General features: G+C 34.5%; 2 protein-coding genes across 3 annotated transcripts in view; both read left to right on the top strand.

Moving 5' to 3' along the window:
* LOC130621769 (E3 ubiquitin-protein ligase HECW2-like) overlaps window positions 1–24,490 on the top strand; it is a 40,505-nt gene that overhangs the window by 5,229 nt on the left and 10,786 nt on the right. For both annotated transcript variants that reach the window (XM_057437111.1, XM_057437110.1), the window contains exons 7-25: window positions 1,448–1,563; window positions 1,726–5,211; window positions 5,654–5,743; window positions 14,437–14,491; window positions 14,570–14,849; window positions 15,294–15,376; window positions 15,754–15,856; window positions 17,602–17,694; window positions 18,156–18,303; window positions 18,419–18,515; window positions 18,680–18,763; window positions 19,096–19,175; window positions 19,286–19,403; window positions 19,743–20,009; window positions 20,374–20,472; window positions 20,889–21,024; window positions 21,261–21,407; window positions 21,846–21,960; window positions 23,243–23,328. In XM_057437111.1, coding sequence (XP_057293094.1) covers window positions 1,448–1,563; window positions 1,726–5,211; window positions 5,654–5,743; window positions 14,437–14,491; window positions 14,570–14,849; window positions 15,294–15,376; window positions 15,754–15,856; window positions 17,602–17,694; window positions 18,156–18,303; window positions 18,419–18,515; window positions 18,680–18,763; window positions 19,096–19,175; window positions 19,286–19,403; window positions 19,743–20,009; window positions 20,374–20,472; window positions 20,889–21,024; window positions 21,261–21,407; window positions 21,846–21,960; window positions 23,243–23,328 — 5,683 coding nt within the window. The remainder of the gene's footprint in view (window positions 1–1,447; window positions 1,564–1,725; window positions 5,212–5,653; window positions 5,744–14,436; window positions 14,492–14,569; window positions 14,850–15,293; window positions 15,377–15,753; window positions 15,857–17,601; window positions 17,695–18,155; window positions 18,304–18,418; window positions 18,516–18,679; window positions 18,764–19,095; window positions 19,176–19,285; window positions 19,404–19,742; window positions 20,010–20,373; window positions 20,473–20,888; window positions 21,025–21,260; window positions 21,408–21,845; window positions 21,961–23,242; window positions 23,329–24,490) is intronic.
* LOC130621776 (zinc finger protein SNAI2-like) lies at window positions 5,751–10,303 on the top strand. Its single transcript, XM_057437118.1, has 2 exons — window positions 5,751–9,299; window positions 9,383–10,303. Exons 1-2 carry the CDS (start codon window positions 9,185–9,187, stop codon window positions 10,213–10,215), a joined length of 948 nt encoding a protein of 315 aa, XP_057293101.1. The 5' UTR covers window positions 5,751–9,184; the 3' UTR covers window positions 10,216–10,303.

Here is a 24,490-nt window from a genome sequence, read left to right as displayed (position 1 = left end):
CTAAACACCTAAATTTCATTTCTTGATTTGTTATAAATCACAAGTTTTAAAATTCTGTGGTTTTGAACCGGAAGTTGTAAATGTTTTTTTATGGATACAAAAGAATGTGGAGTATGACACATTCTCGGTTTAATAAAGAGGTAGAAATAAAATGACATATTTTCGTATGTTTACTTTTGCATGCTCTTATATAAAAAAACAGGAAACCTTACTTTTTGTCAGGTTTTGCTATCATGCAAGCTGTTCTCAGCTGAAGTGAAAAAATAAACAGGCATTAGACTTTTTTTTTCTTATTTGATAATATAAATTATAAATATTAATTATATGAATATGAATAAAAAAATATATGAATAAAAAAAACTTGCACAAAAATCAACAGCAATGACATTCACATATTTCGGAAAATAAATTTAGTGTTTTTTTCGCGTTCGGCAGAATTTTTTAGGATACTTAATGGAGAAATAATTTTTCATTTTTTTTTTGTAGGAAAAAAAGTTACGCTTTATGATAAAATCACAGTAGCTCCTCCAAAAGTAGAGTTTGTGAAAAATTAAATTTTCTGAGATTCACACACTTCGCAATTGAATGAAAAATAGGTGTACTGTTCAGAATCTCACAGAAGATTCAGAGCACTATCAATGTTAAAACTTCAGATACACCGCTTTCTAACAACTGTGGAATTCATTTTTGTTTCTTTAGGTAAATCAGGAAAATATTTAGATTAGAGTTTTGAACAAGATCGCTAATTAGGAATTTTATTATAAACCTGAAGGACATCTCGAACGGCTGGGAGAAGAAATAAAATACAATAGCTTTTTCATATTTGATATTCATATAATATTCATAGCTTCTGCTTTTTTTTTATCTTGTATAATCAATATCTTGGTAGAATCAAGCAAGATCAAAGCAAGACTCGCTTTCCATACGAATATATTTTTGTAATTTTTATTTATTTTAAAGAAACAATTTTTTATCGATAGCACTACTAAGCTAGCACTGCTAAACCAGCCAAAAAAGTTCGCCCCATATAAAAGATAAGATAAACTGGGAGAGGAAAGGCCTAAAGTTCTGATATTTTGCATGACAGAGGTCTAGGTGAAGTTTTTACTTGTGCTTATAACTAAGTAGCTTGTTGCGTGTGCTATACGTATGTGTTATATGTTTTTCGTGTTACCACATTTGGACTGTTTCTAATTTTACGAATCAGTAAGAGGGGTAACAACTGACACAAATCTTCTTAGGGGAACTTTTGCAACACAAAGTGGGTGAAATTGAATGTTCTTAAAATTGTTTTTCTTTGATGTGGAGATCGTTTACAGGAACATTTCGTGCATTGTTTACATAATTAGATATAAATACAGGATCATTTCGTGCATTGTTTACATAATTAGATTTAAGTTTTGGCTTACAAAAACACTGGTTAATACGTTAACATTTTGTTTTGCAGTTCACGAAGAATTACACAGCATCTGATTGGTAGAACAACTGCTGATAAAGTTCAAGGGACTTTCACTTTCACTCTGAATATCAAGAAGTCCGCTAAAAAAGCAGAGTATAGATTTCGTACGTGTATAATTGTAATTTTCTTCTGCGTCGATTTTTACTCAGTCCACCCATATGAAATTCGTTTTACAGATATTTATTTCTGCTATGTCTTTTTCTTCCAAGTTGTATTTCTTTCCTTCCTGCTAATAGAGTTTATGTTTTGTAAATTTTTATTTTTAGCTCGCTTATCAAAACGAATTTCTGCTTCCGGACCTTCTGACGCCACGCCGCCAACCCCCTCACCCACTTCCTCACCCACTACCTCATCCGCTTCCTCATCATCCACTGTTACTATAAACGTCGCAAAACCTCGTCCTCATTCGTATCACCCCCAAGTGCGTGAAAAGAACGGAACGTCCAAGTTCCGACAACGAACTTCTTCTGCTGCATCGTATGAAGAAGTCGATGACGTAATAAGTCGTACGTCTATTCAGGAAGAAGAAACAGCTGACGTTGAAATTTCCGACGAAGCACTGAGTAGTGAGCCGTCTTCTGCAACACTACCATTTCGTAATAAGTCATGTTCTGAGGATCCAGAACATCTTTACGCTGAACTTGAAGTTGAAAGTCCCATTTTGGAAGAAGAAAATATGACGTGCGATATTATCCAAAACTCAACGGCGCAAACTAACGGTATTGTAACGAAAACATCCACCGACGATGTCGTTTATAAACCGAACATGTTGCAGGAAAGTAATTACTTTCGCGAATCGAGAAGTGATTCTGCTTTGTTGGAAAGACCTGACATATCGACTGACATTCGCGTAGACTCTTCAAATAACATTAACAAATTACAAGTCGATGGTGGTGATCAATGCCATACTCCTCCACGGAGCACCTTCTACCACGCTTATAGTGACGATCGCGCTCTAAACGGTTCTAATAACAGCTCAAGTGAAGAAGAAGAAGAGCAGGAAGAACAGAGTTTCGTGAGGATGACAACAAGCGACATCCAAGATGACGGCGTCGACGGCGATAATGAAGAGTCTGACGATAACAATTCTTTAAGGAATGCTTGTGGAAACGCAAGTGACGACGATACGTGTCATGTTAGCGTTGATGAGAATGAAAAAGAAGTAAACGTTGAAGGAGAAGAACAAGCGTTTGCTGATGAGGAGTACGCTGAGGGAGAAGAGGAGGAGGAAAGACATTCTGATGCTGATGAGGAGGAAAGACATTTTGATGATGAGGAGGAGGAGGAAGAACATGCCGATAATAAAGAAGTAGATAATCCCGACGAAAACGAGGAGGAGCATGCCGACGACGAGGAAGGTTATGTCGAAGTGGAGCATGAATTCACACACGACGAGATAGAATCTTATGAATCCAGTGACGTGGAAGAAAATGAAGAACATTGTTCCTCACGGAGTGCTTTTCTTTCTTCTTCTTCTTCACACGAAGTGTATCGCGTAAATAGCTGTGAAAGACTCCTAGAGGAAGCTGAAATAAGTGAAAATGAAACTTCTGCGCCAGAACATCTTTTTGTCGATGGATTAGAACCAAGAACCGCGAGTGTGTCCCAAAGAAAAACACAAAATACAGAATGGAGTGCGTTAAATCTTTACGAGTTAGTAAATATAAATGCTCCGAAAACTGAAAACACTTTACACACAGATTCTAGTACGGTCCACCTTCACAATGAGTCAAATTCTAAAACGAATATCGCATGTTCTATTGAAAACGATTCTAGTATTACTAATTTTGAATCAGCAGGTGGTGAAGCCAGAGAAATAAGTGAGGCAGATAACACAGTTGTTTCTATGACAACAGTTGCTTCACTGTTCGAAAACGAAATGAATTTGATTGAATTTGAAAGTGAGAATAATAGTAATATAAATAATGAACATATAAAAGAAGAAAACACTGATAACAAATTAAACTTTAAAGAAACAGAGCAATCAACTGTACTGGAAAGTTTGTTTAATCAAGACCAGTACAATAACACATCAGAATACTTGTTTGACATTCCATATAGTACAAGAGAACATGATATAATAACGGAACAGCAAGCCGTCAGTGATAACGAAGTGGCTGGACAACAAAACGAAGATCTGATCGAACGAGACAATTCAACGTCAGTTTCGACTGAAAACAAAACTGTTATTCAAAGTTCGACTGTTTCAAACTCACCAGACCAGAATGACTTAGTTCGTCCAACACAAGAAGATACCTCGAATGATACTTTTGACAGATGTAGCGCGAGCTCTGGTGAAACCGTGAATGATAAGAAAGTGATCTACAGTGGAGGAGCACGACCACGTGATAAAAAAGTATACACAAAACCCACCCCTCCGTTTTTTCTCGACTCGCTTGGAGAAAGGATGCGCGAGGTACAGAATTTCCACCCAACCAATTGGAGCGGGTCGACAGATTTAAAAGAACTGACAGAAAATCGAGAAATCATAAAAATATCAGATTCGGGTCTTTTCAAGAATGCGACGGATGTGCCTGCTGTTCCAGAACGTATTGACCTGCTAATGTCTACCACACAGGAACGTGTTGGCAGGGAAGAGGAGGACGAAGAAGAAGAAGCTAATATAGTTATCTTGAAAACCAACGAGGAACTTAGAGATGCTGGTGTATCTTCATTTATAAACATTGCACCCTCACAATCTCACCCGTCGAAAGAAGTGGACACACATAAAGCGACTGTTGCTAGCGACACTTGTACAACATCCTTATATACAACTGCCTGTACAAACGTTGTGTCTGGTTCTTCATCAGAAACCCATACTACTCCAGTGAGTGACACAAATAACATTCGTAATGTTCCACTTTCTCGTAACGACCTAAATAACAGAAGTTTAGGAAGAAGAAATTCACACGGGAGTAAAAACAAAGTGAATTTAGCACAGCTGATAGAAAGTGAATTCCCACCATTTACTTGCCATCAAACCACCGTTGCAACTCAAACGACCAGTACGACCACATCTGTACATAGGGTGAATGCAAAGACTGACCAAGCAAGTGCGACAAAAGTCACCTCTGTCGTCACTTCTTCAACAAGTACTGGTGCGCTGTCTTTCGCAATTTCTGCAACTCAGACTGAATCTGGAAATACGTCTTTGTCTATGACACCTTTGGCAAGCGGTGTCCGTATTTCTACGCATGCGCCCCCTTCACGAGTGAGATCAAATATAACAATAACAGACACGTCTTCTTCCGGACTCTCTTCATCCTCTCTTATTAACAAAGAGGGCCGTCGTAGTTTGCGTAGTAAAAAGAGTACAAGACCACGAATAGCCAGGAATGAAAACAGGCAAAGCATCGACATAAGCGTAACAGCATCTCCTCCCAGAACGCCAATTGCCGAGAACGTGACTGTTCAACCCACTGGAGAGATACTGGGCGCTTTAGATGTTAGCAATGATATCCCACCTCCGCTTCCACCTCGCGAGGTTAACCCTCGACGAGTGGTTGGGCCGACCGTAAGACCAAACGTGAGCGCAGCTAAACCAAAACCAGCTCGCATCACACACACTGACAGCGCTGTAACTAATCGAGAACATAGCCAGACTAACTACAAGACTGCTGCTAGTCGAGAAGGTGCAGGAAGAGCCAGACAAACACCAAGAGTGATGAACCGACTTACCGCTGCTACTACTGGGCGTTCACCGACGTCTTCAAGAAAACCAGGACAAGGTGGTGACGATCGGATGCCGTCAAGTAAGTATCCAACGATTTATTATAATTTAATAACATCGAAAGTACATTGTCCCACCTGCTGGGAGGAATAATAAAAATTCTTCGTGTGGAATATATGTGGGACATGTTTGATTTTTTTGTGAGTATAAATAATAAAAACGAAATGCTTTGCTCGTACGCGTATTTATACAAACAAGTAAATTTATAGTTTCTTATGTTTAACCTGAAGTTGTACTTATTTTGATTTTTGATTTTGGACACGTCTCGTCTTTTCTCCTGTTCGTACACAAAAGTTTCACAAAATTGCAACACTTGATTCCTCCCCCAAATTTTTTTTAGCCATTTAAAGTCTCATAGTTCTTATGAAAATGTTTTAGAAAATAATTGTCTTTAATCGAAAGAGAATATTTGTTTTGTTAGAACGTCGGAGCAGTTTTGAATACAATAATTGTTTTTACTATAGATTGGGAAAAAGCTGTCGACTCACATGGAAGAGTGTATTATATCGATCACAATAACAAAACAACCACGTGGCATCGTCCAAGAATAGACGGTACGTGTCCAACAATGTATATGTTGTCGTCGTCTTTTATAAGTGGTATATTCTGTAGAGGAGTTGAAATAATTTGACCTCCTAAAAGTCATACATTTCTTCTCAGCGTCACATCAGTCGAGATATGTGTGCTAATCCTATGACGCTGCGTTTCTTGCTCAGATGAGTCAGATTGAAAATTGCTTAAACGTGCTGGTTTGTTATTCAAGCTGCATCGAGTGGCTCGAGAAAAGCCTGCTTTTATTTTTTGCTAGAAACGTGGGGTAAAAACATACTTTGAAACCATTCTTGGCGTAAATTCTGTTTTGGAGTGAAACTTTCTTCATCAATACAATTCTGTCGACATTAGCGTTAGTCAGAACTCAAACCAATCGCAACATACTTTTCTACCATGCACGCAGTACTTCACTTGTTGTCATATGCTTTTATTTGCTACACGTTGCGATCATACTGTTTTTGAAAAACATCAAGTTGGCACGAAATACTTAAAAAATGATATCTTTCATTAGGTGGTAACCCTGGAAAGATAATTTTTTTCATTTGCACATCTTTGAACATTCTTGACAGTATCCAAAATGTAGACGTCTTCTACTATTAATGTCAATTCAGTTATCGCTTAAATAATCACAACATGTGCTTGTAATAACCCACCTATGCAAAGTAGCGAATCTGTTAAACTTTGTACAGATGTTAGCAAGTTTTCCTCACAACACTACGAGGATCAAGCTAAAGCTATAGATCTCTTCGGGTGTCAAAGCCAACAACTGGTATTGGTTTAGAAACCTTTCTACATAATGTTACATGGTAGCTCGTGGATAAACCCACGGATTCGCCCGTCACATTTCGTGTGTCTATAGCACGGCTATAACATCGCGAACACGCAAAATACGAGTACTTATATCAGTTTTCTTTAAGAACAAATTATATAAGAACATATGGCTTCAGATTTTTAAAACGTTATAGCATGATAAGAATATTTAAGACATATGACAATTCCAAGAAGATCTGAAATGTATCTTTAAATTTCAAAAATACTAGGAAAATTAGAGAACAATTTAAGAACATTTTGGGCCTTAAAAAAAAGTAGCATGCATTTATTTTCTTCGAGTTTAGTGTTCTTATAAAAAAAGTTTGGCTTTGTTTCTATCAAATGAGAACAAACTCGCCTACTCAGGTAGGTACGTCTTGTAAAAAACTACATCCAATTCGTCACTAACTAAACCCTTTAAAATTAGGATGGTCAAACACTTTTGTTTCACATCTTCTAAAATATAAATTAAACATACGAAACAGAAAGAGCAGAACAGGCTACCAGGCTAAACTGACTGCGTTGGCGTAATATTTTTTGATCGCTGCTTCTTTTTTGTTTTGTTTTGAACTGAAATAAATGATGTTGTAACGTAACTGTCTGCATAAACAATTTTTTTTTATTTTTAATCACTTTTTGTTTTGTAATTTTATATTTCATACTTAGGAAAGTATGTTTAACAGTTTTAACACTATCTCTAATGGAAACCATCTCTTCTGTTTTTAATTAGGCTTATTTAAAGTGATATTCACAACCCCCGTCATTAATTGCAAGGTGAATTTTCTTTAATCGCTTTTTTATTCAACGATTCTGACACAGACAATAGCAGGTGCTTTTGTTCACATAATTTGCATTGATACCATACCATGGAATGTTGTTGCTCCATTGGTTTTTTAATTTATTTCAATAAGTGTCCTCCATCACAGAGCTTCTCTACTTATGTCATTAAAAAGATCGCCGAGAATCAGTTCTGTTAATTCAATAAACCTTTGAAACGACGGTGGACGGTAAAGACATTACGTATACACGCATATCACCTGTTTTGTGCAATAAAAAAGCTGTCTAATTTGCTTGTGGTTAGCAAGAACGCATGTTAGCATGCAGCGGTCGTGCTTGTTTTAATCAGCCTTTTGCTTGATTATCCATTTCGTCGTAATAATCTATTTTTACTCGAAAGAGGAAGTCCACAAACAAAATGATCAGCTGTAATAGGGAAAAGCGGCATTGATAAAGGCAGTTTTTTTTTTTAAAGTCATCCTTCCATTGAGCATACTTTTCATTTTTTCTGTCGAATGCAGTGATAAATATAATCAAAGAAATTGGCTTTGTTTTGCTGACTCATCATTTGTCAAGGGATTAGATTATCAACGAGGTTGTTACATGAAACCTCTTACGTGCAATGTAAACAAAACACCTTCAAAGTTTACTTTCTCACTTGCTTGACACAAAAAACAGGTTGTTATGATACACCTCAATGTCTTTGTTCTCACTCTCTAACAAGTTTAGAATAGATGTCCTTGAGAAAAAACAACTTCAGTTCCAAGCTTTTTTTTTATCTCTTTGAAGATTCCATAAAGAAAATTTGACATTTTACTTGGTTGACGACAAATGCAACGGAGTTGTGTAAAAAAAAATTCCCCTTAAAATGAGGTTTTTTTGTTATAACATACATCGCGGTAGCTAGTTATTCCTAATCAGACCTCCGTCGTGACTTTCATAATACGAACTTGAGCCGTCTTTTAGGGTGAAAGTATTTGTTATACGCGTCACCTGTGCTCAGGGGGTAAAATACTTTAGTATTAATTTTAAGTGAAATCGTGTAAAGGGAAAAGATGTAATACAATCGACGTCGAAAAAACTCGTAATAATTAGCGAATTTCGTATTAATTTTATCCAGGCTAACTCGTGTAGTCAGACTTTTAATTTTTATACCCCAACCCTTTCAGTTGCATTATGCATCGAGAATACATCGAATGATATGCAACAGCTCAGCATTTATTCACCTAAGAAGCAATGTTGAAAAACCATTCATTAAAAATATATTTGCGCCTGGGAACAGGAAAAGTGCTTCGCATATGGAAACCAGGTACTATGAAAGACAGTCGAGCTATGTGTTGAGAGAAAATAAATGATTTCCTGACAGCGTAATAATAATGCACTTGTTGTCGAAATTAGTAGAAAAAACAACAAGTTTTTTTCACCCCCTGATAAGTAGGACGGCTTCAAGAATTTGATATTTGCATAAAGGCTGATGATTTTGTTGTAAAGCTGATGCGACGCGCACCTGTTCGTTGAAGAGGAGAAGGCACGGAGAGGTTTTGAAATTAAAGCAAAAAAAAAAACAACTGTATATTCAACTCTTTTTTTGTTGTTAATTATTATAATATTCATTTTTAAAAAGAATAAACTTGCTGAGTTTTTTTTTTGTTCAAGAATTTTCTATTAAAATTTAAACAAAACTTCTGCAAGGTGTACTTCTGAAGAACTTGATGAAAAGCAGGTTGATTTTCTTTGCTCTTTTATTTATAAGAAAAAAAGAAATTTTCACACACAAAAAAACGAGTATATGTGTCACACTTGATTATTAAGACCTCCGATCAACTTTTTCTCTCTTAAAGTATAAAATAACGTTAATGAGTGGTATAAACAAAAATTTTGGAAACATGCCTCGCTCATTTCTTGTTAAAAAGAAGATGCATTTGGATGAGTGCTTGAGACAGCAAGAAGATTCACACGAGCGTTTAGCAGGTGCGTGTAAATTTTACTAAACAGGCTTATTGTGAAAGATTTTCTTGCTTGGAATTAAATGTTACAATTTGTGTTTTCTTTAGATGAAATGACACCGGCAGCGGAAAGACAAGAATTAACCGCAGCTAAAAATTTCTCAACACCTTTTTCGTCAGAGTCTAGTATTCAGACCAGTGAACACGTTGTAGTTATGGAAACTCCTGTATATTATCAACCTGTTCGTAGACAGTACCTTCCGTATCACTCGCATGACTTCTGGTCGACCCGATTCCCGTTTTATGTCAAACCACGTACTTACTCGCCTGATAATCGGTTAGAGAAGGACTCGTGCGTTGCTAGCATCGAACGTCGCGCCGAAGACGCTGTCTCTTCGGTTAACAAACAGGTTGCCATACAAATTGACGTCAAGGATGCTGAAAGTGAGAAAGAAAGTGCAGAGGTCGATTATGAAAAGGATAAAAACAAAACATCAACTGAAAACATTATTGTTGTAAAGCCATCTGATTACTTGGATTGTAACTCAAACGAAATGAACAATGCCGATGTGACTAATGCAGCTAAGGTACCCAGGAAAAGTAAAAGTTCGCGCCATTTTTCTTGTAAATATTGCGACAAAGATTACATGAGCTTGGGCGCATTGAAAATGCATATAAGAACACATACGCTGCCGTGCAAATGCAACATATGCGGAAAATCATTTAGCCGCCCATGGTTACTTCAGGGGCATATAAGAACACATACTGGCGAAAGACCTTTTGTTTGTTCCTATTGTGGAAGAGCTTTTGCAGATCGTTCCAACCTTCGCGCACATGTGCAAACACATTCTGACGTGAAAAAATACGAGTGCCGAAAGTGTTTGAAATCGTTTTCGCGAATGTCATTGTTAGTAAAACACGAAGAATTTGATTGTGCTTAACCAACGACGGAGTTTAATTAATTTTATATTTTCACGCTTTTTTAAATTTCAGTTTTATGAATAAATTCTATGGTCTGTCTTTTTCTAAGTGGATGTATTATCAACGTCTTTTTATTTTCCATGCATACTGTTTTAAGAACAATAAACAAAATAAAACAACAAAATGAACATCGCGGTATAGCTGAATTTACATGAACAACAAAATGAATTTCTTTTTCAATGGAAAGTGGTAATATATAGACGTTACCCTTTTCAAAATTAACTTTCATTCTCTTTGAAACGATTGCTTTCACTTTCTATCAAACTATCATAGAATTGCTTACATCAGAACATTTCAAATGAAGTCTGGTTTTAGCATTTAACAGACAGAGATAAGTTTTTATATATTCTGGTCTGAAAGAAATACTACGTTACCGCTTGTTAACTTGAAAATTTATAATTACTATGTCCATAACAACCTAAAAATGTCAATTGCAATTTAACTGGCTCTAGGTGCACCTTGGTAACTACCAGTTAATTGTTTGACTGAACTAAGGCCGGGCTACTGGAGAATTGTTAAAAAAGTTTTAACTAGTAAGAATAAAAATTTGAAAACTATAAAAATTACTTAGAGTAGAAATATATTGTTCAAAAATTATGGTCGGATAAAATATATAATTTTTGTAGCCATTCATATTAATTTTTATTGTTTCAACTCACTTTTTAAAAAGAACGACCTGCAATTAGTTTGGGAAATTAAATCAAAGATTTTGAAACATGTGACGTTGTCATTTTCTATTAAATCATGCAGCTGAAGGACAATGATTTATTTCAACAGGCTCCTTAATTTTTTGCCTCATTTTTAATCATGTGCCTCGTTTGCACAAGTGCCGTTTTTACTTGTGGTTTTCTGGGTCTGACTGACTCTGGGGTTTGTTTCAGTTTTCCATAAACTTTTGATATTAAATTGTTTATTTCTTGTCCCATAAGTTTTAGGCCAAAATTGGTCCAAAAATGAAAATTCCTTTGTTTTTAATAAAATTTGGCACTGTGAACAAATACAGCATGGCAAATATAATGGTGACACTAAAGTATCAATTTTTTCACCTAAATTCCGTTTTAGGCTAAAATTGGTCCAAAAACGAAAATTCCTTTGTTTTTGATAAAATTTGGCACTGTGAACAAGTAAAGCATGCCGAATATAATGGTGACACTAAAATATCAATTTTTTCACCTAAATGCCGTTTTAGGCTAAAATTGGTCCAAAAACGAAAATTCCTTTTTTTTTGATAAAATTTGGCACTGTGAACAAATAAAGCATGCCAAATATAATGATGACACTAAAATATCAATTTTTTCACCTAAATGGTGTTTTAGACTAAAATTGGTCCAAGTATTAAAATTCCTTTGTTTTCGACAAAATTTAACACAGCGTTCAAATAAAGCATGCTCAACATGGTGACATTTAAATGTTGATATTTAACCACATTGCAATCAATGATGGTAACAAAAAAAATTTAATTTATTTCCTAAATACCTTTTTTGTTATTGATATAACCAATCTCCTATAATAATACACAGATTGGGTCTGTGTGTCTGTAACAGGTAAAATGGATGTGTTCGTTTTCCTTTAATGTAGCCGAAAAATGTTTCAAATGTTAAATTCTCTGACCCAATGACACAACGTTCAAAACACTAAATAAACGTCAATATCTTATATCAAATTAATGAAGCATTTTTGTGTACTTAAGACTTTGAGGCCAAATAACTTGGAAATGAAGTGGTGAAGTCAGTTTTTTTCATCACATGGGTAACTAGAGACCACCTGGGGCCAGTTTGGATGAGTTTCCCAAACCTTGTTCCCCAAATCCGTTTTGGAGTGAACGGGTTGATGACGTCATCAAAAACATTTAAACCTCAATTTTTCCATAACCATTCGTCAAAGATACATAATCCTATACATTTTCTAGATCAGCGTTTCGAGAATGAAACAGGTATACAAATTGCTGAAAATTTTTTTATCTTTCAGCGGGCCTTTGCTGACGTCAGCAAAATTTTTAAACCTTTAGGTGAAATGAATTTTGTAAAACCATGGTAAAACGTATTAACCACAAGTGCAAGGTTGAAAAACGTTGAACGCGATGATGTTTTGGCAGATTCGCTATATGTTTTTGGCATTAAATATATATTTCTAGGTATTTTTGATTTCTCTTTCCCCTTTTAAAAAGATTTTTTAAACTTTATTCAACATGTTTTTTCTTTGGTATTACATCACAAGAACATTCGTCCGAAAGCTGTATTAAGGTATAGGACACCTAACCTCTCCCATGTTCTGGTTATATTTAACTTGCATGAGTGGGCACTCTTCTCGCATTTTTTTGTGTGACGGTGAAGGTCGGACTGACTCGTGACATGGTTCCAAATGGTCTTCCGTTTTTTGTTCGAGTCTCAGTGTTGACTCGTAGCATGGTTCCAAATGGTCTTGCGTCTTTCGTTCGAGTCTCAGTGTAATGCACCAGCTGAGCATAAGAGTGTCAGCATGAAGGAAAGGGGCCGACTTTAATGTTCTCTATACTTTTTAAACAAATCAATCACGAAGAAATTAATGTTATGTAATCGGCGTAATAGCCTTTTTCATCGCTTTATATTATTTTAGAAAAAGAAAAAATTCACGAGTGCAATAAAAGGCACTCGTAAATCTTTTTACGAGTGTGCGGGCGAGTGAGCGTGCGATCGCACTCGTCTTAAGGAATGGCCTCCTGTAGAATTTTTTAACCCTTATATCAGCATTTCAAGTCAGCAAAATTTCTTAAATAACCTATATATTTCAATTGTTTTCTAACACTAAAAAAGACCAGAATGGTTTTCATTTTTTGGTAACAAAATTTTAGGAAAAACAATTCCTTGTAAAATTTTCAGTGGTTTCTTGGATGTTTGTAATTTGTATTTTTAGACCCAAATTTAAAATAGTACCGATTGTTGCTGATGTTGCTTCATTGACACGCTGATATGTATGCTTCTATAAGGCAACCATGCATAACAAGCGTCCTAAACGCTTTTCTTGTCTTTTGACTTTGCAAATGTTGCATGTACTGTTTGTCATTAAGAAAGCTGATTTTATCCATGCATTTCAAAACAAACAAAGAAACGAGCAAAAAATCTTTTAGCCTAACTTTATAGTTTTAGATAGTATGGCCATTCCAGCCAATATTCAGCTTTTTTGTCTTCTTTTTATGCTAGCTTGTACTAATTTCCATGCGTACCAAATGTTGTGCATTCGTACAAAAATTTTGATAGTGGGTGAAATTTAGTACTGAAATAATGTGTAAACCATTTAGCACAAGAATTTATACAAAAGTTTTGGAATGGTGTTCCATCATCAAATATAATGGTTTCCCTCTTTTTTTCATGAAACAAATATAAACTGAATAACTCAACAGATTGCATAAAAGAAATGCAGCCAGCAGATTTATTGTAAAGTGAACAATAGGGCATCAAAAAACAATATTTACTGAGAGACATGAATACAGAAAGCAAAAAAAGGAAAATGAAATTAAAGGATGAAGTTACAAAATTAAAAATTGTATGTCATCAAATTCAGTGCTGATGCAGTGAATTGATTTCCCTATTATTTTTATAGACACTCTTCGATCAGAATGCACTACAACCTGAAATGGGTGGTAATATTGATACAATAGTCAATTTGAACATAGAAGTCTTTCAAAGAACTTATCGTTTTATAAAATCTAGGGACGCAAAAGTAGTCTGGGGGCACTTATGTACTCTCAGTTGGACCCAATTGATCCTTATAGACTTCAAAAACATAACTATTTTGGTGACACGACCTGCAGTGAATACACAAATTTAAATAAGATAATCCGAGGTTGAATAGAACAGGTTGCCAAAACTTTACAGCAGCAGGCTTGTATTTCATAGCTAATTATAGTTACTCCTTTTTTTCTATTAATACTGTTATAATTAAGATCTTCATTAAAGGAACCATATGTCCAATGTTGTTTGCATACCCTTAAAACCGCCTAAGATATTGATCCATTCTTATGCTAAATAAAAGCAGAAAGGTTGGTTTACACTCTGTAAAGTCTCTAAATGGCTTAGCTGAGGATTGAACTCATAAACTTTTCACTGAAAGCGAACACTCTACCACAAACAACTGTATTTCTCTTTATTGTTTTTGTTTGTGTTCATTTATGCATTTTTTTATTTTTTTTTATTTTGATACAGCTCCAACCTCACCTGAGCACAATGTCAATACACAACTTGAGCAACTTGATCGAAGGTATTGTACTGTATATCTTATGTGTACTGTAAATTGAGAAGTTGTGGTGGTGTAACAAGTCTTTCACCTTTCATATAGATATCAAAGTTTACGTAGAACTATAAGAGCTGGCAAGAAAACTGGCGAAGTGCAAGAGGGGACTTCAAGGTCTTCAGAAACAGCATCAGCATCATCTGAATCTTCACAAGGTGCAACAGCTGCAGGAGCAGAAGGAAGTAACACACAAACTCCAACAGCTAGTAGCGTTAGCAGGACACCTTCACTTGTTGAACGGTCAAGAGAACGTGCTATTACCGACTCTCCTGGCTGTTTGTTCATACGACGAAGAGATTTTTTCCAATTTATAAATAACCATACTGTAAGTTTGTTGATTGATAGTAGGGGTGTTTTGTGTGCTACTGAAGAAGGATTAATAAAATGGTGATGTATGGAAACTGGCTACAATTAATGTCATTACTGGTGGAGTTAACATAGAAAAGGTTTTCCCAAAAATAAAATAGAGCTTTACAAGAGCAAACACACAAACAAATTGCCTCTGTTAATGGTGTTAAAATGTTTATTTGATATAAACTTGTAAACCATTTATATTTTTTTTCTTTTACTTGATTTTCTCGTTTTTAACGTTGTTAAATTTAATGGGAAACACCTTGTGTTTCACAAGGAGTCACTATATAAGATACAATAAAAATGACACTACTTTATTTTCAGTGATTTCTCGACAATGTTATAAAGATTATGTAACTATGTGACATTCAACATTTTTTGTATATGCTTACCTAATCAAAGCATATTTGTACCATAGCTTGCAGCTCAATTCCTACATCGCAACAACACCTTAAAACAGATAATTAATCGCGTCCGTGCTGAACCTTCAAAGTTTGAAAGGTTTGTATGTGTTTCTAAATAAGCCCAAATGTTGTTTGCTTCACCATTCACTGGTCGGAGACCATTGGCTTAGTTAAACACTTGCACATGAATGAATTCATGTGCAGTGTTTTTTAAAAAAACACTGAATGTACAAATTTTAGGAAAGACAGTAACATTTGGTGTGTAAAGTAGCAATTCGCTAATCATTTTAAGAAAAAAAATTAAATGTGTAAATATAATATTTTATTTTTTATTTGTTTTGATTATCTTCATTTGAAATATTTCAATGAAAAGTGACATCTAATATAATGCAATGTCTTTTGATTGCTAACAACTGTAATAGTTAATTTGATTTTTGTTTTCGATATATCATATATTTTTTATTTGTTTTGAAGGTATCAACACAGCCGTGATGTTGTAACGCTGTTGAATTTCTTCGCAAACGATGCAGCACCCCTCCCACCTGGCTGGGAAATGAAAACCGATCAGTTTGGCCAGGTGAGTGATCCAAAGATTACTTATAACTTAAATTAGGTCTACACATTTCAGTTTGGTGATATTGATAAAATTATGTTTACTTTAGAATTTAAAACAATATTCATGATGGAAACTATTTGAAGATATTGTAAAACAAATAACATAATTCTCCTTAGTTTTGAAAAGTCTCCTTAAAACTCCTCACTTTGCTACATTAGTATATAAATAATTCTTTACTCATGGCATCACCTTTAAAATCTCCTGCAATAATCTCTTTTTTTTTTGGAAAAATATGAAAATCTCCTTAAAACTCAAAAAGGTGAAAATACTCATCAAAAGTCCTTAAATCTCCTTAAATTTAAATCTATAAGAAGAGTAGAAACTGTAAATGAAAACAAAACAAATGCATACAGCTTTCAATGCTAAAGTTTTAACAAGAAGCCCTGGGGGCTCTAAGAATTTCCGCTCGCTACCAAAATATTTGATGACAACCTACTAATTCGTTGTGTTATCGTGCCAAACATTCGAAGAGTTTTGGTGCACGAAGCTCTGAAGATAAAGCACACAAGTGACATTATATGTTATAACAACCGCAAACAAAACGCAATGTTTCATAATAAACTCACATTTTAAAATAAATTGCTAACAAAAAATACAGCCCATCATTCATGGTTGAAAGTCTTGCGGTTGAGACGTTTATGGTCTTAAACGGCATTTAGTTGACAAAAAATCAAAAATTTGATGTGACCAACATTTTCAGCACACTTTCTTTATTAACTGTGCCAATTTTTGTCGAAAATAAAGTAGTTTTAATTTTTGGACAAATTTTGGCCTAAAATGACATTTAAGGTGACAAAAAAACAAAATTTCGATGTCACCATCATGTTCAGCATACTTTGTTTGTTTACTGTGCCAAATTTTATTGAAAATAAAGTAGTTTTAATTTTTGCACCAATATTGGCCTAAAATGAAATTTAAGGTGACAAAAAACCAAAATTTTGATGTCACCATCATGTTCAGCATACTTTTTTTGTTAACTGTGTCAATTCTTGTCAAAAATAAAGTAGTTTTAATTTTTGGAACAATTTTCGCCTAAAATGACATTTAGGTAACAAGAAATCAAAATTTTGATGTCATTATCATGTTCAGCATACTTTATATTTGTTAACTGTGCCAAATTTTGTTGAAAATAAAGTAGTTTTAATTTTTGAACAAATTTTGGCCTAAAATGACATTTAGGTGACAAAAATCAAAATTATGATGTCACCATTATGTTCAGCATACCTTTTTTGTTAAGTGTGCCAAATTTTGTCCAATTTTGGCCTGAAACATCATTTAGATGATTTCCCAGTACTTAGGGAGCTTGGGTACGAAGTTTTAATCTATGACGTTCAATTGACCATTTGGGACAGGGTTAGTTAGTCAGTTCAATACTATCCTCCTCTCAGATGAACGTGAAATCCCAGGGTCGATTTTTTCTCAAAAAATGCTCCGAAAGAAAAAAACGACGGTTTTAAAGAATTTCCTACGCCTTCGGGCGCGGAAATTCAACTATTAATACTTTGACTTAGTAACATGTTTTACCATAATATTAAATTTATATAAACTGGTAAAAAAACAAAAAAAGAGTGCAAATGTCTACATGCTGAAAAGTATCACTAACATTCTTTTCACTATAGCTATAACATGGTTTTGCAGGAACTCCTACTAACTAATAAGAAAAACCCTTGTAAACAATAATATATCATAACTTTATTTTATTTTAGTCGTATTTTGTTGATCATGCCCGTCGAGCAACAACGTTTATTGACCCAAGATTGCCTATCGAAGATACATCAAGATCTCGTCGCCATCGTGAGGTATGTCTGACTTAAAATTTGAAATAAAAATTGTTAGTTTTAACATCATATAAATCCTCATTTTAAAGGTGTATATTTGAAAGAAAGAGCGAGAATTGTTTCATTCTGTGTTTTTCTCACAGCTTGAAAGAAGTAGAGCAAAGTTTATCTTTTGTTCGACATTGCTATCATTCTATTTATTTTCCAATTTTACCTGTTGTAACAATGAACTTCAAAAATCAACTGTTTTCTTTTTTTGTTAACTTTTGATTATTTAAATTCTGGCTGCACTAGGAAAACAATTGCTAAATTTCCATAATGAAGAAAGTGAGTACCAAAACTCTTATTCCACCCAATTCCTAATAGTTTCTAATGGTCCAGGAACTTTTACCCACTGTGTTTTCGCTCTGAACAACATTTTAATAACTTTTATAGCTCCTTTTTTTTCTAATTAGTTTTTTACACTTCCTACGTGTTTACAGGGTGATGCTTCGTCATCTACAGCTGAACAGCAACCCTCCTCATCACGAAGACAAAGACGCCCTCCACAAACTGCTCCACCGCCACCAAATTACTCAGAACAACCTTCACATAGTGTAGAAGCAGAAGCACCTGCTGCCTTACCTAAAAGTATTTAATGACCTCTAAAATATCTTGCTTATTTTATGTCACTAAAAATATCTTTTTTTGCATTAGTGAATTTATTCTTAACGATATCATTCTATGTTATTTCTCATTTTCTTAGCCTATGATGAAAAAGTTGTTGCTTTCTTAAAGCAAGATGGTATTAAAGATATCTTAAAAGATCGAGAAGCAGAATATGCAAACAAGTCTTCATTGCAGTATGTGGGAAGTTTTCTCATTTATCGAATGAAAACGTAGCCTACTAATTATGTTAAAGAAATGATAAAATGATAAATTTTCAATAATAACCCTAAACAGACAAACTGAAGTGATATATTCGGTATATTTGGAGAAGCTAAATCCTCGTTATTTTTTGTTATAGACGAAAAATATCGTTCATCCAACGAGATGGTGTTAATGGTCTAAAACGTCTTCAGAATGATATGGAGTTAGTCATACTTTTAAGGTGAGTTGATAAAAATGTTGTTGAGTCCGGTTGAAAATTGTTATTAAATATTTTATCTTGTTTTTTCTTACATATTGCATTGCTTCAACAAGTATTTCTTATTCGCTATCGGTAACAAAACTTAATTTAATTTTAGCAAACTTTTGCTTTGTGCCCATTTTTAAAATTTTATTTAAAGACTGGAATTTAAAGTAAGCTAAATTATTTTTCATGTTAAGTTCCCCTATGTATATTTGTTCCGGTTACTTTGTTCTGTCAAGTTTACAGGTCTGCCTCTGTGATCTGGATTTCTTCCTTTACTTTTGGTTAATGATTGAATGTTTATCTTTTAGTATGTTCGAAGAAGATATTCAAAGTTACGTACCTAAGAATGCCTTGCCGCAAACATTACCCAGAGAACCGTCTTCACGAGGTAACGGTTTTTTAAACATACTTTCTATTTAAGTAATTTAAAAAAAATAGAGTTAGTTATTGATGAATTGTCCAGTAGGTGCTTAGTTACAAAGATTTTCTGTCTTATAGGAACTATATCATCTGGTCGCACGCCTGCTCCGTATCGTCGTGATTTTGAAGCTAAAATTCGAACATTTCACAAACAGATGGTTCAAAATGGTTATGGTCAGGGACCAGGAAAAATTAGGTTATTACATGAAATCTTTTTTTTATTTGCAAGAATAAATCAAAAAAATAATTGATAAGTAAAGAAATTCTGACAGAAAACACGTTCTCGCTGTAAAAGCTTGATCGTTATTTAGTTACTAATTTTCTCTTAAAAATAGAAGATAATCTTAAAAATTGTGTTGAGAGGATGGAAGAAGGGAGGAGGAACGGAGGGAGGGACGACAGCATTTATTTAAGGAAAAGGTTTTATAGCGTTTACCTCAAAAGGCTTTTTGTGTCAACATAGGTATTAGTTTTTTCTTAATTTGTCCTATTAAAATGTAACGTAATAATTTTTGAAATCAACCTTGTCGTTTAGATTAAAAATTCGACGTACACATGTCTTACAAGATGCTTTTGAGCAAGTCATGAAACAGTCCCCTCGGGCTTTGCACAAAGAAAAACTTTATATCAAATTTACAGGCGAGGAAGGCCTCGACTATGGTGGTCCAGCTCGCGAATTTTTCTTCATGATTTCAAGAGAACTTTTTAACCCTTATTACGGCTTATTCGAATATTCTGCTAGTGACACATACACGTTGCAAGTTAGTCCTGCGTCAAGATATGCTGACAACGCCAATAACTGGTAAGTTCAAATGTGAATTGTCTTTCCATAGTCTACAGTCAGCAAAAGTCAAATATTTAAAAAATTGGAATAATCCGTAGGAATTTCATTCTAATCAACATGCAACTTCCGAAGCCGTTGATTTTACCTTAAACAGTTACGATTTTGTATATGTATCCCATTATTGTTTATATATCTTGTGGAAACTTATCTTGTCAAAAAGACGATGACACACCTAATTGATGGTACTACTTTACCTAGAGCGAGACGCCTGGCATGTATAGCTGAAACTTCTTTCTGTTGCAGAATATTTTTTATACAACCACAATTGTGTATGCTGATTATTTTTGTTGTCTATAGCTCGCTCATAAATGTTTTCATTTAGGTTTCGGTTTGCTGGTCGAATCATTGCTCTTGCATTAATTCATCAGCATCTTCTGGATGTGTTTTTTACAAGAACTATTTACAAAGCTTTGTTAAGAGAGTAAGACTTTTTTAGAATGTATGACTATAATAACAGATTGAATTTCATAAAAAAAGATTTTATGTGATTTCCTATAAATTTTAAGGATAACGTGCCAACCTAAACCAGATTTTTTATCTTATGTAAAAGCAAATACTTTCTTGTGAGGGTTGAGACGAGTTGCAAATTTTGCTTAGATCACAAGACAAATTAATCAATACGTTTATTTCAAGTTAATTTAACATCAAAAAATATATTTTTTGCTGCTGTGAAATAAAATAAAAAAATTAAAATAAACACTACTTGACACACATTGCTTAAAATTAAGCACAAAATATAGTGAAGATAGTTTTCTTTAAGTTTATATGTGAAACACTGCTTTTAAGAAACTGCTTTTGTAAATTTGATGTTACTTAGCCAATTGATCGCTTTCGTAGGCCATGGGACTTGAGTGACGTTGAAACAATCGATCAGGAGTACCACCAAAGTTTGACGTGGATGCTGGAAAACGACATCACTGATATTCTCGACCTTGTGTTTACTGTGAACGAAGAAGTTTTCGGTCATAGCGAGGTATTGCTTCATTTGTTCGCCTTCCCTGAACGCACTTTTTTCCTATTCTAACACAGTAAACCTTTAGAATTTGAATATCATTTTAACCAGTCTGGTGGTCTTATAATATTCTAATGCAACTTCAACCATAAAAAGGCGCCAATAAGCACTATATACTTCATTTCCAAACTAATTCGTCGGCCCTACCGTTAGTTGACCGTAAATTTGGTCGATAGTAATGACGAGCCTTTTTCTAGGTAAACGAACGAGAATTGAAACCGAACGGTAGAAACATTCCAGTAACAGAGCGAAACAAACGTGAATATGTGGACCTCAACGTGAAATGGAAAGTCGAACGTGGAATGGGGGAACAAATGGAGCAACTGATAAAAGGCTTCTCAGAGGTGCGTCCATCTGCACGTGATGTAACATTTTGTACTTTCGTGCGGTGTTAAGAAGCATGGCTTTGTGACAATAAGACTTCATATATTTTATTCATATATTCTAATACTTCAACCAGACACTTTTAGAGAAAATTACGAAGCTTTATTTTTGTGTTGATAGTTTAAGCTTTTACATGTTTTAATACTTTAGCTAGACGTTATATCTGCATTTAGATTTAAAAAAATAGTTTATCGATTTAATAAAGAACTAAATGTTCGCTGTTTGTCTAAAATAAATATCAGCTAAAGATGGTAGCTGAAAATTTGGGTGCATTTTCGTCCATTTTTCCACGAGCTTACGATTAGTCTATTTAATGATAAGATTATTTACATCAACAAAACGTAATGTTTTGAACGCTCTGTTAAGTATCTTATCATTTACAAACCACTATCTTACAGGCGCTAGATTTACAAATGATCTCTCTCTTCGATGATCGCGAATTGGAACTGGTTATAGCTGGAACTGCTGATATTGATATTAAAGATTGGCGAAAAAACACTGAATATCGATCAGGTACGAGCTGTTCTATTTCAACTTGTAGGTAGCCAGTTACTACAGTTGCTGTCATGAATTTAGCTTCGTTAAACAAATAAAACAAGTCGCGCTTAAGAATGTTTTAAGCGCTTTTATTTTTAAAAAAACACAAGACGAACACTGTAGATACTCGTAACTGCTCACTCGTGAAATAAAGTAAAAGGTCGATAAGTGAATTAAGAAATATTGGCTGAAAAGTATTTTAAGGGTATAAAATAGTAGCCAGGCTGTATACACCTTTAGAAAAAATTCATTATATTTAAGAAATATCAGGCTGAAAAACTTTTTGATTTCCGCTAAGGCGGAATCTTTAAAATCGCCTGAGGAGATAGATAGAGAGATAGAGAGATATGTAGAGACAGCGCAGCTAAGCTGGACGCCCGAAACTTATCCAGGCTAAAGCCTAAATCCTCGTTTTGACAGATTTTTTTCTGAGAACAAGGCTAAAATGTGTTTTAAGCCAATAAGAATCCTAACAGTGCAACAAATTGTTTTATTATCCAATGAACAATACTTCATTTTAAAGTTTATATGCTATCGAAAGTTAAAGCTCGTGCAGTGAAGCATAATGAAGATCGTCTTATAATGCGCCATCTTTGATGTTATTAACGTTTCTCTTTAATAATTACGTCATTCCCTTCTAACAATTTTGCAGGCACGTAGACTAAAGCTATATTCAGCAGAACTAATTAATTATTCATGGTTTTAATTTAAAGAGGAATTGTCGAGCTAAATATTTCTGGTGAAAGATAATGTATTATAGCTATAAAATCGTGACAAGTGTGTTATAAAAGAAAAGTGGCCTTTCGTAACTGATTATGTAAAAAATAATTTGCGGCCACCTTTAAAGATATTTTTCAAGCTGTTTTTCAGAGAAAAAGAGAAAATATAATAGATAAATTTTCAGCCTTGCCGTTGTTTTTATTTTGTTTTCATTGTTCATCAATTTTCAGGTTTATTATTTTTCTTTTAAATTGTTCTTATAGAGAAATGAAGTTTATGTAAGTTAAGTTAGCTATGATTTACAGTTACAATAATAATCAAAATTTGAATTCTAAAATTTTAGAATATTCAATGATTTTTTTCCCCTATATTACTCAGTCCTATTCAAAGTTCAGATTATTGCTAATAGCGGAAATCTTTAAGCCGCAGGGCTTTTTTATTCCAACTGATATCTTCTTCGTATGTAGCTAAACCTTTTGTGATGATAGCAAGAAGTGAAACACTATTTTTTTTTTGATTTTTTTTTGATTTTGTATAGGTTACCACGATAAACATGGCGTTGTACAATGGTTTTGGAAAGCCGTCGACTCGTTTTCAAACGAACGGCGTCTAAGACTCATTCAGGTAATTCATATTCTCTTCCTGCATTTGTCACTAACACTGATGCTAACACATTAAGCCTCAAAAGTTTAACACGAGGTCTGTATCTTACTTGCAGCTTGCGCAGCTCCAGCTTTGTTTTTATTTCTTCTTTTTGTTCTTCTTTTACAATGAAGTCGACATGCGTTGTCGCGTGTCAAATAAACCGTTTTTATATTCCGCTTTCGCGATCGTTTCGGTACTATTCCTAGTCTCGTAATTACGGTGTTTCGAAAAACTGACGAAAGAAGTGTTACGGCTACGATTGGTTGAACAACTGCACGAATCAAGTTTCTCTTTGGAGATTGCGTTGCGTAGTAATACGCTTGATATCGTCCTAATTTTCTTGCGTAAAAATCTTCTAATCGTGCGTTGAAGCAAAACGTATATAACCACATCTGATATCGCGCCAAGGGCGAAGAGTGATAATTCCAAACTCCGCATTCGAGCTTTTTCGAATGTTGACAATTTTAAAGTGATTCTAAGAACACTTACAAAACTTCCTAAGAACTCGAAAACTATAAACGTTAGCACGATTAAAAATGGAAGTAAGAATTGGTGGGTACGCACTGATCTGTTTTTAGCCATTTTTGGGTGTGAGACTTGCTTAAAGTCTTTCCATTTTACGTACAGGTAGGTGTATGTAACTGTTACCGTAATTAACACTGAGCAGCTAAGTGCAGGGAAGAAGTAGCTTGGTAGTTGGCTGTATAGACTGTAATAGTGCATCAATATGGCGTGACAACTTCCAAACGAAACACTTGTCAGCCATATTGTTATTGTGATGATGTTTATGATACGTTTTGTAAATAATACTGGATACCTCATATGAAGGTAAACCTCCAGTAATCTATCCAGTGTAATATAATGCATCAGAATCGGATAAACAATACCTAATGTCCCTCGTAAGAATGTCACCAACATGACTTGATATGTCGATTCTTCGCTACCGTTAAGTTGGACTGCTAGAACGTATATTCCCACTGTAGCGAATCCAAGATGGTGGCAACTCAAACTGATAAGAATCGTCTTTTGATTGCTTTTCGTTCTCCATTTTTGAATCAGTAAAGTCATGCCAATTATTTGAACAAGCCAATCAAATGCGAATAATGCGATGTTGACCTGTGTCAACGGTTGCAAATAATTT

This window comes from Hydractinia symbiolongicarpus, chromosome 12 (genome assembly GCF_029227915.1).
Source record: "Hydractinia symbiolongicarpus strain clone_291-10 chromosome 12, HSymV2.1, whole genome shotgun sequence".
Classification (NCBI taxonomy): domain Eukaryota; kingdom Metazoa; phylum Cnidaria; class Hydrozoa; order Anthoathecata; family Hydractiniidae; genus Hydractinia; species Hydractinia symbiolongicarpus.
The sequence above is the reverse complement of the archived record's forward strand: the minus strand, read 5'-3'. Positions and strand labels throughout refer to the sequence as shown.